Source organism: Fundulus heteroclitus, unplaced genomic scaffold, assembly GCF_011125445.2.
Source record: "Fundulus heteroclitus isolate FHET01 unplaced genomic scaffold, MU-UCD_Fhet_4.1 scaffold_142, whole genome shotgun sequence".
Classification (NCBI taxonomy): domain Eukaryota; kingdom Metazoa; phylum Chordata; class Actinopteri; order Cyprinodontiformes; family Fundulidae; genus Fundulus; species Fundulus heteroclitus.
Genome location: NW_023396554.1, coordinates 257,962 through 273,452, shown reverse-complemented (window position 1 = coordinate 273,452; position 15,491 = coordinate 257,962). Strand labels below are relative to the sequence as shown.

Genomic DNA, 15,491 nt, shown 5'->3' with positions numbered 1-15,491 from the left:
CGTCATTGACTTTCATTGTAAACGATGATTTCGCTGATTTTTGGACATGAGCTTTGAGTAGTAACTGTGAAGAGACGATAAAAGATATCCACATCCCGTTTTCACTTCTGAGTAGGTCACAGATATATCTACAAACTGGAAGTTAAACGGTGTTCGTAGGTGAAAGCATGACGACACAGTACAGCTTTGAAAATGGTCATTTGGAGGCTTTTTTGAGGCTTTCTTTCTACCCGACTCCATTGATTATTATGGATTTTTTGGGGGTTGGTTATCTTCTGTTGTTGTGCCTCACTGATAGCTTGAATTATCACTTTTCTGTTGTTCATGATTCTAGCCATTTTGATTTTCCCTATATCAACCTCTATTGCTTTGGTTATCTTTATCGGATGAATATAACCCCTTTCTTGCTGCAATTCCACCACAACTTTGTATTCCACTTCTGTATTACTGTTATCTTGTTCCTGTGAACTCACTCTTTGATTTATTTTTGTCCTTTTAAAGCCTTCCGCTCCTGGCTCACTTTCCTCCGACCAACTTCTTGCCCTTTCATGTCTCCTTCTAATTGCTCTTTTCATTTTTGCTGACCTCGATATCATCCACTCCATTTCATTTCCACTATTTCCTCCTGATGTAGAAGCAATGCTACTACAGTCAATGTACAGCTTATGTGATCCACCAACTCAGCTCCTACCGCCTTCTTTGTTTGTTGTGTTCAATTCTCCGCCGCGGAGCTGCTTCCTTCCGCCCTGACACGTCGCTCCCGGCGACGAGAACAGAATGAGGTGAGTCTTATAAAGAGCTGAACACAGGTGGCAACAGATCAGGGGTAATTGCAGCCTGACAGGTGACGGGAATGAAAACTAATTAGTGTCCAGAGGTGTGACTAAAGCTGAGCGAGGGAGAGCTAAGTGAACTACAAAATAACAAAGAAGCCAGACAAAACTTAAACCATGACACTTTGGTTTTTCCGTTTTAAAATAAAACAAGGAAAAACTAAATATTGGCTATTTTATTAGTTTGTTTTAAAGCAATGTTTCAAAAACGACAATTTAAAAACTAAAAAGGCTGTATTTTTTATTTTATTTTAATGATTAAAACAAAGACTTGCTATATATTTTGTTGCTGCTCCATTTGGGACCTTCTGGCACAACCAGAACTCAGATGCTGATGAATTACGTTTTCAATTATCTTGCTATGGACATGTTTTATTTAGAGGGAGTCGACACCTTACGGTGAACAAAACTGCTTTAATATTCCAAGTAATACTTGTATATGTTAAAGAATGGTTGAGTGGCAATGTTAACTGATGTGGTGGCAGTTCAGCCCAGCATCCACCCAGAGGTGTGTGTAGAGTAGCAAAACATTTTACTCAGTACTTGAGTAGAGTTTTTACTAAATACTTTTACCTGAGTAACTAATTATAATTGATTTAATATTTTAAAAGTAAGTTATAGGTCAGACAAAAAATATAAAACTATGTAAAAACATTGGTATTTTAAAGAATAGAATGATAAATACAAAATAAGAAATTGAGGCAGAGGAAAAACATTTCCAATACCTTTTCAACTAAAAACATATAAAACCAGTCCTTACAGCAGTTAATGTATATGTACTATGTTGCCAAGACTATTTGGTCATCTGCTTTTACATATACATAAACTTTGATGACATCCTATTCTTAATCTATGAAATAAACTTTGTTAATGGATCCCTGCTCCTGGCAATATCAGCTTTAATTATTCTGGAAATATATTCCAGAATAATTAATTAATTAATTAATTAATAATTGTAATTTTCCTCCACCCATTATTTGTTTGTAGCAGCTGAAAGTCAGATATAAAGCTTGTCAGCAGATTCTGGTGGATAACTGCAAATACCAGAACCTGAAACATATTATTTTTTGTCTTTTTCTTTAAGTTAATGTAGATATTTTGTTGCAATCTTAGCTGTCATCTCAGCAATTATTTGGCATGTAAATTAAAAAAAAGAAAAATAAACACATTGATACTACAAACTTTTAATGATGAGACAGAGCACTTTTACTTTTCCTTGTACATAAGACATGCACAATACCCTGGCTTTTCAGTTTCCCAAACGCTCCTAGTGATCGTCTTCACCCTCATGTCCTGCCATTATTTATTCCACTGTTGCCTCATCTTCTTTTACACTTATAAAATATATTGATATTTTCTGGATTAGACGATCAGTGTATCAATTCACGGGACTTGCCAGCTGATTATGTGTTTGTTTTTATTTGATTCTAATAAATAATTTATAACAATAAAAACATGCTGTCTGTTAATGCTGTACATAGTTGATTTGAATTAACCTAATAGTAATAATAAACAAAAAGTAAGTTTGTTATTAAGTGTTAAGTAGTCATTTTAAATGAGTCCTGCAATTGTACTCTGCCCAGATGCAGGTTGAATAACATCAACATCTTTGAACTTTTCTATTGGACCCAGAGCAATAGTGATGGGAATTTCTTTTTTTTTTTCAAAGAGCCGGTTCTTTTCAATTGTCTCACTAAAAAGAGCCAACTCTTTTGGCTCCCAAGTGGCTCCTCAAATTTTGTTGGATAAATTACTAAAGTATGCGTTAAATGAAATTACTAATGTTAAAAACACAAATGATATCGAATGTTTATTCATACTGCACAGCATAAGAGAAGCAACAGCCTTACCCACACCATCACAACCAAGGTGATGGTGTGGGTAAAGACATTGTAGGAGTAGCAACAGTTGATAAGGCAAACTGGCATCTTCATTAATAGCTGGTTCCTTTGCTTGTATTTTTCTTCAAATTTTCTCTCTCTCTTGCATTCTTGCAAAGAACATACTTTTAAATGAACTTGGCAATAAGTACATACCAAGCACACAAAAATGTACTTGTATACTTGTGCACAGAGAAATAGCCAGTGATTTCCACAAGGATTTCTTGGAGCCACTTTAAACTCTTCTTCTTTGGTGAACGAATTTCCGATATCACTCCAAAAAAAAAACAAAACAAAAAAAAAAAAAAACAGCCATATGTTGTTTTGGATTTAGATACTTAAAGCAAAAATCTAAGATGTTGGACTTTTAATTAGTTTGCTAATACCTTTTTACATTTGTTTTAAAAACAAAAAAACTAAAGAATTAACACTACAGATACAATAGGCCTTCGCAGCACTTCGCTGCTCGGGCCTAATAAACCTAAAAACCAAAGAATGAGCCATACATAGACTCATAAAAACATTGAATATTGTCATTGTATTTTTGATGTTTGATGACAACAAGGTCAGCTTAAAAATTATAAATTTTGACCCTGCGTGTGTTTACATCATGGTCAAGTATAAACATTCCAGACGACCTTGTTCCATGTCATCTGATGATTGTCGTGTTTTACAAATACAATCATGTTTTTAAGAAGGGAAAACTGGAGTGTTTGGTCACAACAGTGATACTGTTGGGTTTAAACTCATGTCAAATTGAGAATATTTCTCCTTATGTCTGTAATTCTAGAGCTAATGAAAAATTTGCACATTTTCTGCTCTCCCTGAGTAAGCTATATCTTGATCATACAGATACTCAAAATCTCAATACTTACAGCAGAGCTCATAATGTTGACTTTATCCAGGAGGGCAATAATTAGGCTGTAGAGATTTCCAAGGTATAAAACAAGCACTCTGCAAACACAAAAGTACAGAAATATATAAAACCATCACAAGATGAACTGTTGTCTTTTTTGTGTGTGTGTATCTATCTGGTGGTGTAGCTCTCAGAATAGTTTTTTTTGTACTAACTTTAGTAAGTTATGCCAAATGATTTACTGTCACAAGTAGAGCATTATTGCTTTCGCTATAGTGCTCCATTTCATACACATTACAAAAACTTTATTAGACATTTTCAGTTTATGTTAAATTTAATAGACACAAAACAGAACGGTGAAAGACAGAAAACTGTGGTTAAGCATCAAAAGGGAGAAATGGTAACAAAAACAGAGCAGAGGAAAATGAGTGTGAAAGATGGCATTCCCAGAGTATGCTTCTACACCTGGGTTCAGTCTCAGAAAGCTGGGTTAGTGGATATTCAGAGTCATTTCTGGGGTAAATTCAAGCATACCCATTTCAAAAAGCTCAGAGGCCGTCACCCTGAGTCAAGTTATGACAATAAATGTCTCTGTGAAATAACCCTGCCATGGATTAGAGTTGTTTTTTCTAAGATTTAGCTGAGATCTGCACAAGGATGTGTCAGAAAATGCATGTCCTTTTCTGGAGGAGCCTGAATGCTGGAGTGCAAATAAATCTCTATTGGGAGAGGCTCATCAGACCACATTAAATGTCTTATTTCTGGACTAATACATTGTCAATATTCTGAGCCCAGGAGGGGACGCTCTGAATTCTGAACAATTTCATTGTGCTGATCTAATTTTGTATTCAAATAATTTACAAATTATACATCTGCAAAAAAAATAGTGTCAACTGATTTTTCAGAAGGATGTGTAAAGCCAAAAAGATAAATGAACATATCAGTTATTTCAATAACTCACACCATCCCATCATGATTGCATATGTTGATTATAGCTAATTAATGCTTTAGTTGATTAAGGTTAAACATAGGAATAACTTATAACTTAATCTTACCTGATTAAATTGTATTTTCATATTTCATCTTGATTTGCTGCCATGTCCTTTTTACACCTGTCAGGTTGCACCTAGACACGTAATCAATGATGATGATAAATTTAAATTTCTGGTCCCTCCTCAGACAGAATGTGGACATTAAGAAATTCTTTATAAAGAAGAGGAAAGTAAGTCAAATTTTTGTTATGAAACATTGTGATACAAAGTATGAGGCCAAGTCTACCATGATGATATTTATTGAGTCCCTGTTGTGATTGTGACTCCTGTGATTTACTAGTGCCCCCAACACCTATTGTACAGAGTGCCATCTGATTGTATTCTTATTATCGGCAAGGATAAAGTGATCACATTGGAGAGGTTTATCAGAAGTTTGGTATTTTATCAGAAAGTATTTTTATAGTATTTGTATTTTCAACATAAAACACTGCTTGGTTCATGATCTGACAACTTCAATATTTGAAAGTCAGATAATGAGAAAACCATTGAGTTAAAACAAGGCAATCACACCCACTAATGAAACAAATTTGGCAGTTGTCATTTGTTATTTCCTGTTACCATCTTGACTTTTTTAAGTTTGCTAATTTCAGGTGGCAATAGAAAATAAAAATGCTTAATCATCGTCATATCTCTTGGTATTGAAAGTGAGTCTAAGGCAGGGTCAACATGTAAACACAGTGAAGAGAGTTGTATTGCTGGAATGAATTATGAGAGGTGCTGGGCAGTTGTAAATCTAGAATATTATATTTAAATCAATATTTATTCTGAGTGCTTTCTGGGTGAACTGGGTGAAAGACAGCTGATTTAAAGACCATGATTTAAGTCCAACAGGAAAGCACTCAGCTGGGGTGGCCACTGAGGTGCTCATGTGCATGGCTGCACTTGCCCTTGTCCTGCCTTTGAGTACAGGAAAACTTTTGCCTATGACTATTTGCACACCTTTTAACTTCTCAGCAGTGACGTGCAGTCAGGGGAGGCAAGTGAGGCCAGGCCTCACTTGTCATCATCGAAAGAAAGAAAATATATAATAATGATAACATAATATAAATTGTGATTCACTCAGTCATTTGTAATAAAAGTTCTTTTTTTATCTAATTTCCTAATTTTTTATCACATTCTCTTTAAAATCGCAGACTTTTTGCTATTTTTCATGTAAATCCTTGGTGGCGGTTGATAGCGATGCCGGTGAGGCCGCAGCATGCTTGGCCTCCCCTGGGATTGAGCAATCCCATGTTCACTGCGCTGGCTTCCATTCTGTGAATGCATCTTTCTGTCTCTAGATCATAAATTCCATTGTTCAAACAGTTATGAACTGCTTTTCCACGATTTAATGTATGTGGATTACGTATTGTGTTTTTGTCATCAAACTGTGTGCAGGTAACATGTTTTCGTGCTGCTGGCCGATCATAAACGGCAGAGAACGTGTTGTATGTGAGGCCGGCAGTTCCTTGGCCTCTAGGCAGGGGGCGCTCAAGGGGCACCACTCGTGATCCCAAAACTGTAGAGTCACAGCAAGTTATGGCTGTATTATTAGCGAGTTATGCTAAAACAGGTAACGCACTAAAAAGACTCTAAACATACAGCCGGAACAGGACTGATCAAGGAAGGCTTTCCTCCCTGGCAGTGATCTCCATTGAGTCTGAGAGACTTTTAAAACTGAAGAAAGATAAAGAGAACTTTTACCGGAAAATTACCGATATTTTTGTGCAGAAAAAGCACCGCATGGACTTCATTTATAAGTGTAAGACAGCGATAATTACTCGTTTTGTTTTTGTAATTAAATGTGCGTAATGTGTGTTATATTTTTAGAATGTGTTACAAATGCAGAAATCCATCAGAACTCAAACTGTTACCAATCAAATGACAAATAATTTAGTTTTATTTTTTTCATCAAAGAATCAATATTTTTTCCATGTTTCTTGGTGAATTTATTTGGCTCAATCAGTCTCCTTCAGCACTTTGCAATGAGTCTACTATGTAATCCTGACTTCCTGTTTGCGGTAAGGCGTATTGAGTCACTTCCTGTTGTTGCTGTGTGAACGACGGATTTTTGCTCCAGGCTCTCTCGCTTTTTATCTTTAAACCTCTTTGCTGTAACATCTGTTTCCAAACATAAGCACTTTTAAAACATTTTCTGTGGCTGCTCATCATGTTTGGGAACTCCTCGTGTTTCACACGGTTTGTTCTTTGGCGTGATAACAGGGCGCTAGCCTAGCTTTAGCCTAGCATTAGCCAAGCCTTAGCTTCATAATGGCTTCTCCGTCTCTGACTAAGTCTCCTATCTGCTGCTCTCTGTGTCAGATGTTCAGTTATTCCTCTGCCTCCTTTAGTGATAATGGTACATGCAATAAATGTAGTATTTTTGTAGCTTTGGAGGCGAGGGTGTCAGAACTGGAGACCCGGCTCCGTGCTGTTGAAAAACCAGCTGATAGCCGCTCCTTTGCTAGCGTGGAGCCACAAAAGCAGGCCGGCTGGGTGACGGTTCGTAGTAAGCATAGCTCTAGATTTCAGCCCCCAGTTCACCACCAACCCATCTGCGTTTCTAATAAATTTTCCCCTCTGAGCGACGGTCTCGCAGAGGAGCCGACCTTAATTATTGGCAGCTCCGTATTAAGAAACGTGGCACTAAAGAAACCAGGGACTATAGTTAAATGCCTGCCAGGGGCCAGAACGGGCGACATAGAATCCTACCTAAAACTGCTGGCTGAGGATAAGCGTAAATACATTTGACTGTTTGGCTGACGTCACTTCCTGTTTGCGGTAAGGCGTATTGTATCACTTCCTGTTTTCACTGCGTGAGCAACGGTTTGTTGCTCCAGATTCTCTCGCTTTTATCTTTAATCTCTTTGCTGTAACATCTGTTTCTAACACATAAGCACTTTTAAAACATTTTCTGTTGCTGCACATCACGCTTGGGAACTCCTCGTGTTTCACGGTTTGCTCTCTTGGCGTGGTAGAAGGGCGCTAGCCTAGCTTTAGCCTAGCCTAGCTTCAGCTCCACAATGGCTTCCTCTCCTACTATTACTTCAGCTTCTCCGTCTCTGACTAAGTCTCCCCTTATCTCCTGCTCTCTGTGTCAGATGTTTAGCTATTCCTCTGCCTCCTTTAGTGATAATGGTACTTGTAATAAATGTAGTGTTTTTGTAGCTTTGGAGGCGAGGGTGTCAGAATTAGAGTCCCGGCTCCGTGCTATGGAAAGACCAGCTGATAGCCGCCCCTCTGCTAGCGCGGAGCCACATAGACCTAGCGTTAGTTCACTTAGTGGTCCTCCAGAAGCACCCGAGCAGCCGGGTAAGCAGGCCGGCTGGGTGACAGTTCGTAGGAAGCATAGCTCTAGATTTCAGCCCCCAGTTCACCACCAACCCGTCTGCGTTTCAAATAAATTTTCCCCACTCAGCGACACACCCGCTGAGAAGCCGATCCTGGTTATTGGGAGCTCAATAGTCAGAAACGTGGCACTAGAGACACCAGGGACCATAGTTAAATGCCTGCCAGGGGCCAGAACGGGCGACATAGAATCTTACCTAAAACTGCTGGCTAAGGATAAGCGTAAATACAGTAAGATTGTTATTCACGCTGGCGGTAATGACACCCGATCACGCCGATCGGAGGTCACTAAAGTTGGTGTTGCTTCGGTGTGTGAGTTTGCTAAAGCAATGTCGGACTCCGTAATTTTCTCTGGTCCCCTGCCTGATTTGACCAGTGATGACATGTTTAGCCGCATGTCATCATTCAACCGCTGGTTGTCTAGGTGGTGTCCATGAAAACGACGTGGGCTACATTGATAACTGGAGAACTTTCTGGGGAAAACCTGGTCTGATCCGGAAAGACGGCATCCATCCTACTTTGGATGGTGCAGCTCTTCTTTCTAGAAATCTGGCCGGATTTATTAGTCCTCCTAAATGCTGACAATCCAGGGTCCAGACCAGGAAGCAGAGCCGTAGTTTAACACACCTCTCTGCAGCTTCTGTACTGTTACCCATCCATTATCCTATTGAGACGGTGTCTTTCCCACGGCCAAAACTTAACAGATCAAAAACTTATCTAAAAGGAACAAATCATAAAAACCTAATAAAAATCAATACGGTTCACCTTGAACCTAAAAATAAAACAATTAAATGTGGTCTATTAAATATAAGGTCTCTCCCTCCAAAGACTTTGTTAGTTAACGAATTGATTTCTGATAAACAGATTGATTTGTTTTGTCTCACAGAAACCTGGCTACAAGAGGACTACGTTAGTATAAATGAGTCAACTCCCTCCAATTATTCAAATTTCCACATTCCCAGATCTGTGGGAAGAGGAGGAGGAGTGGCAACTATCTTTCAGTCTGATTTATTAATTAGTCCCAGGCCAATTAATAACTACAGTTCTTTGAACATTTAACCCTCAGTTTCCCTCATCCAAGCTGCAAAGCAATAAAACCTCTTCTGTTTGTTGTTTTGTATCGTCCACCAGGCCCTTACACTCAGTTTTTGGATGAGTTGTCAGATTTGTTATCTGATTTGGTGTTAAATACTGATAAGGCTATTATAGTGGGTGATTTTAACATCCATGTTGACACAGAATGTGATAACCTTAGTGTAGCCTTTAAAACTATCCTAGATTCAATTGGTTTTGCTCAAAATGTGCATGAACCGACGCACTCTCGGCTCCATACTTTAGACCTTGTTCTGACATATGGCATTGATTGTGAAGAATTAACAGTATTTCCTCACAACCCTGTCCTATCTGATCATTTTTTAATAACATTTGAGTTTAATCTAACTGAGTTCTCCACCCCCAAAAGAGGGTTCCATTATAGTAGATCTTTATCGGATAATGCTGTATCAAAACTTAAAGAGTCTGTCCCCTTTTTAATATCCTCCGTATTGCAGAAATGCCCTGCAGATAGCAGCAATGTTGTTTCTTCCAATTCACAAATAGATGTCTTTGTAAACGGTATGACTTCGTCATTGCGTTCTGCATTAGACAATGTAGCTCCCTTGAAAAAGAAGGTGATTATTCACAGGAAGCTGGCTCCTTGGTTTAATTCAGAGCTGCGTTCCTTGAAGCACAATGTTAGGAAATTGGAGAGAAAATGGCGCTCTACACACCAAGAGGAATCCTACCTAATCTGGAAGAACAGTCTATTGTTGTATAACAAGACCCTTCGCAGAGCTAGAGCAGCATATTTTTCATCATTAATTGAGGAGAATAAGAATAATCCTAGATTTCTCTTCAGTACAGTTGCCAAACTTACTCAGAGCCACAGCTCTGTTGATCCATCCATTCCCTTAGCTCTTAGCAGTAATGATTTTATGGGATTCTTCATAAATAAAATTGATTCCATTAAAAAATAAAATAATTGGCATCCTCCCAAACATGATTACCTCATCCTCAGTAAGTGAGGCAGCATTGGAGGAATCCTTAGAACCTGCGCAGTGTCTGAACTGTTTAAAAGCAGTAGAGCTTTCTGAGCTATCTAAAAATTTAGCTTCATCTAAACCTTCTACCTGTATGTTAGACCCAATCCCAACCAAGTTGTTTAAGGAGGTATTCCCTCTGATCAGTGGTCCTATTTTAGACATGATTAATCTATCCTTGGTAAATGAATATGTACCACAGGCTTTTAAAGTAGCTGTTATTAAACCTTTACTTAAGAAACCATCTCTTGATCAAGATGAGTTAGTAAATTACAGACCTATATCTAATCTTCTTTTCTTATCTAAAATTCTTGAGAAAGTAGTTGCTAATCAACTATGTGAACATTTACAAAGTAATGACCTACTTGAGGAGTTTCAGTCAGGCTTCAGAGCTCATCATAGCACTGAAACAGCTCTGGTGAAGGTCACTAATGATATTCTCATGGCCTCAGATAATGGACTTGTGTCTATACTTGTCCTGTTAGATCTCAGTGCTGCATTTGATACAGTTGATCACAATATTCTCCTACAAAGACTTGAGCATACTGTAGGGATTAAGGGAAAAGCATTAGGCTGGTTTAAATCTTATCTGTCGGACAGATTCCAGTTTGTTCATGTTAATAATAAATCTTCCTCAAACTCTAGGGTCACTTGTGGAGTACCACAGGGTTCAGTCCTTGGACCAATTCTATTTACTATATATATGCTTCCGATTGGCAAAATTATCAGACAGCATGGGATTAATTTCCACTGTTATGCTGATGACACTCAGCTATATTTATCCATAAATCCTGATGAATCCAATCAGTTACTTCGACTGCAGTCATGTCTTGATGACATCAAAAGCTGGATGACTTTAAATTTCCTGCATTTAAATTCTGACAAGACAGAAGTTGTAATCTTTGGGCCAGAGTCTTCAAAAAATAAAGTTCTTAATCAATCCCTTAATCTGGATGGCATTAACTTGGCCTCTGGTAATAAAGTTAAAAATCTTGGTGTTGTTTTCGACCAAGACATGTCATTTAAATCCCATATTAAACAGGTTTCCAGAGTTTCCTTTTTTCACCTCCGGAATATCGCCAAAATTAGAAACATTCTGTCCAGGAGTGATGCGGAAAAACTAGGTCCATGCATTTGTTACTTCAAGGCTGGACTATTGTAATTCTTTACTATCAGGAAGTCCACAAAATGCAGTTCGAAGTCTTCAGCTGATTCAAAATGCTGCGGCAAGAGTTCTGATGAAAATCAACAAGAGGGATCATATTTCTCCAATTTTAGCTTCCCTTCATTGGCTTCCTGTTAAATCAAGAATAGAATTTAAAATTCTCCTTCTAACGTATAAAGCCCTTAATAATCAAGCTCCATCATATATCAGAGCTCTGATTACCCCGTATGTTCCTAACAGAGCACTTCGCTCTCAGACTGCAGGTCTGCTGCTGGTTCCTAGAGTCTCTAAAAGTAGAATGGGAGGCAGATCCTTTAGCTATCAGGCTCCTCTCCTGTGGAACCAACTCCCAGTTTTGGTCCGTGAGGCAGACACCCTATCTATTTTTAAGACTAATGTTAAAACTTTCCTTTTTGACAAAGCTTATAGTTAGAGTGGCTCATACCCTGAGCTATCTCTATAGTTGTGCTGTGATAGGCCTAGGCTGCTGGAGGACATCAGGGTCTAATTTTCTCACTCTACTGATTTCTACTGTTCTTCAGTCTACTGTTCTCCAGTTTTGCATTGTATTACATTGAAATGACTGTCGTCATTTCAGCTTTTAACTTTTTGCTCTCTCTCTTTTTCTTCATAGTAGGTACACCTGGTCTGGCGTTCTGTTAACTGTGACATCATCCAGAGAAGACGGCTCACCCGCTACTACCATCTAATGTAGAACAGATTACTAGATCAATGTGTGCTTCTGTGCTTGTTTGTCTGTCTTGTTGTGTCTCTGTTCTGTCTTCTGTAACCCCAGTCGGTCGAGGCAGATGACCGTTCATACTGAGCCCGGTTCTGCCGGAGGTTTTTCCTTCCCGTTAATGGGTGGTTTTTCTTCCCACTGTCGCTTCATGCTTGCTCAGTATGAGGGATTGCAGCAAAGCCATGTACAATGCAGACGACTCTCCCTGTGGCTCTACGGTTCCCCAGGAGTGACTGCTGCTTGTCGGGACTTTGATGCAATCAACTGGTTTCCTTATATAGGACATTTTTGACCAATCTGTATAATCTGACCCAATCTGTATAATATGATTGAACTTGACTTTGTAAAGTGCCTTGAGATGACATGTTTCATGATTTGGCGCTATATAAATAAAATTGAATTGAATTTAATTGAAATACCGCAAAATTGTTATTCACGCTGGCGGTAATGACACCCGGTCACGCCGATCAGAGGTCACCAAAGTTGGTGTTGCTTCGGTGTGTGAGTTTGCTAAAACAATATCGGACTCTAATCTTCTCTGGTCCCCTGCGTGATCTGACCAGTGATGACAAGTTTAGCCGCATGTCATCATTCAACCGCTGGTTGTCTAGGTGGTGTCCAGAAAACGACGTGGGCTACATTGATAACTGGCAAACTTTCTGGGGAAAACCTGGTTTGATCAGGGGAGATGGCATTCATCCCACTTTGGATGGTGCAGCTCTTCTTTCTAGGAATCTGGCCGGATTTATTAGTTCTCCTAAATGCTGACTACCCAGGGTCCAGACCAGGAAGCAGAGCCGTAGTTTAACACACCTCTCTGCAGCTTCTGTACTGTTACCCACCCATTACCCTATTGAGATGGTGTCTTTCCCACGGCCAAAACTTAACAGATCAAAAACTGATCTAAAGGGAACAAATCATAAAAATCTAATAAAAATCCATACGGATCACTTTGAACCAAAAAATAAAAGAAGTAAATGTGGTCTATTAAATATAAGGTCTCTCCCTCCAATAACTTTGTTAGTTAATGAATTGATTTCTGATAATCAGATTGATTTGTTTTGTCTCACAGAAACCTGGCTACAAGAGGACTACGTTAGTATAAATGAGTCAACTCCCTCCAGTTATTCAAATTTCCACATTCCCAGATCTGTGGGAAGAGGAGGAGGAGTGGCAACCATCTTTCAGTCTGATTTATTAATTAGTCTCAGGCCAATTAATAATTATAGTTCTTTTGAACATTTAACCCTCAGTTTCCCTCATCCAAACTGCAAAGCAATAAAACCTCTTTTGTTTATTGTTTTGTATCGTCCACCAGTGTCATGATTTCGGCACTGTTGCCTGGTCTGATCTCTCATGTCACACACCTGTTCTAGCTCCGCCCGTTCCTCATCACTTCAGATCTGTTCCACCTGCTCTCACTAGTATATAACCAGCTCTAAGACCAGGCAACAGTGCCAGTTTATTTCGATCCTTGTGTGAGACTTATCCCAGCGTTTATAATTCTGATTCCTGATCCTGACCTGTTTGCCTTTCGACCTCCGAGCCTGCTTACTCCTGTCTGATTCTGTTTGCCCGATCTGACCTCTGCCTGTTCTGACTACCCGCTGGATCTCTGCCCCGTGTACCGAACCTGGAACCGTGACCCGACTCCGTCCTGGATTATCCTTCGGTACCTCACTGGCTCTCTGATCTCCTGGCTCCGACCTTCGACCACGTCCCCGACTTCGGCTTCGCTCTACGGCTCATCCTGCTGACGTTTGCTCTCACGGTTCTGATCTCCTGCCTGTCCTCTGACCACCGAAACACCCGCTGCTGGGACTTCATGAGCGGCAACCGCCGCAGCGAATTGACGACCCGCCTGCTGGCACCCACTGGGACTGAACTGAACATTAAGACCAGGTTAGTGACCGACACGTTTGTGTGCAAACACCTTCAGATAAGCGTGGTCACTAACCTGCCGTCTCCTTCTGCAGAGGATCCCGCTGTCGACGCTGACGCCTCCCGCTCTGCACCTGATCTAAATAAACTGTTAAACTTGAACGGTTTGTCTGCCTTGAATTCTGGTTCCACCTGTTCTGAGCCTAACAACCAGGCCCTTACACTCAGTTTTTGGATCAGCTGTCAGACTTCTTATCTGATTTGGTGTTAAATACTGACAAGGTTATTATAGTGGGTGATTTTAACATCCATGTTGACACTGAATGTGATAACCTTAGTGTAGCCTTTAAAACTATCCTAGATTCAATTGGTTTTGCTCAAAATGTGCATAAGCCAACGCACTCTCGGCTCCATACTTTGGACCTTGTGCTGACATATGGCATTGATTGTGAAGAATTAACAGTATTCTCTCACAACCCTGTCCTATCTGATAATTTTTTAATAACATTTGAGTTTAATCTAACTGATTTCTCCACCCCCAAAAGAGGGTTCCATTATAGTAGATCTTTATCGGATAATGCTGTATCAAAACTTAAAGAGTCTGTCCCCCTCTTAATATCCTCAGTATTGCAGAAATGCCCTGTAGATGGCAGCAATGCTGTTTCTTCCCATTCACAAATAGATACATTTGCTAACAGTGTGACTTCCTCATTGCGTTCTACATTAGATAATGTAGCTCCCTGGTTTAATTCAGAGCTGCGTTCCTTGAAGCACAATGTTAGGAAATTGGAGAGAAAATGGCGCTCTACACACCAAGAGGTATCCTACTTAATCTGGAGGGACAGTCTATTGTTGTATAACAAGACCCTTCGCAGAGTTAGAGCAGCATATTTTTCATCATTAATTGAAGAGAATAAAAATAATCCTAGATTTCTCTTTAGTACAGTTGCCAAACTTACTCAGAGCTGCAGCTCTGTTGATCCATCCATTCCCTTAGCTCTTAGTAGTAATGATTTTGTGGGATTCTTCATAAATAAAATTGATGCCATTAAAAATAAAATAATTGGCATCCTCCCAAACATTATTACCTCATCCCCAGTAAGTAAGGCAGCATTGGAGGAATCTTTAGAACCTGCACAGTGTTTGAACTGTTTAGAAGCAGTAGAGCTTTCTGAGCTATCTAAAATCTTAGCTTCATCTAAACCTTCTACCTGTATGTTAGACCCAATCCCAACCAAGTTGTTTAAGGAGGTATTCCCTTTGATCAGTGGTCCTATTTTAGACATGATTAATCTATCCTTAGTAAATGGATATGTACCACAGGTTTTTAAAGTAGCTGTTATTAAACCTTTACTTAAGAAACCTTCTCTTGATCAAGATGAGCTAGTAAACTACAGACCTATATCTAATCTTCTTTTCTTATCTAAAATTCTTGAGAAAGTAGTTGCTAATCAACTTTGTGTACATTTACAAAGCAATGACCTACTTGAGGAGTTTCAGTCAGGCTTCAGAGCTCATCATAGCACTGAAACGGCTCTGGTGAAGGTCACTAATGATATTCTCATGGCCGCAGATAATGGACTTGTGTCTGTACTTGTCCTGTTAGATCTTAGTGCTGCATTTGATACAGTTGATCACAATATTCTCCTACAAAGACTTGAACATACTGTAGGGATT

General features: G+C 39.3%; 1 protein-coding gene across 2 annotated transcripts in view; it reads right to left on the bottom strand.

Annotated features, from left to right (window-relative positions):
• The window catches only part of LOC105921439 (transmembrane channel-like protein 3), a 141,279-nt gene that overhangs the window by 52,888 nt on the left and 72,900 nt on the right, over positions 1 to 15,491 (bottom strand). For both annotated transcript variants that reach the window (XM_036129149.1, XM_036129150.1), the window contains one exon: positions 3,589 to 3,667. In XM_036129149.1, coding sequence (XP_035985042.1) covers positions 3,589 to 3,667 — 79 coding nt within the window. The remainder of the gene's footprint in view (positions 1 to 3,588; positions 3,668 to 15,491) is intronic.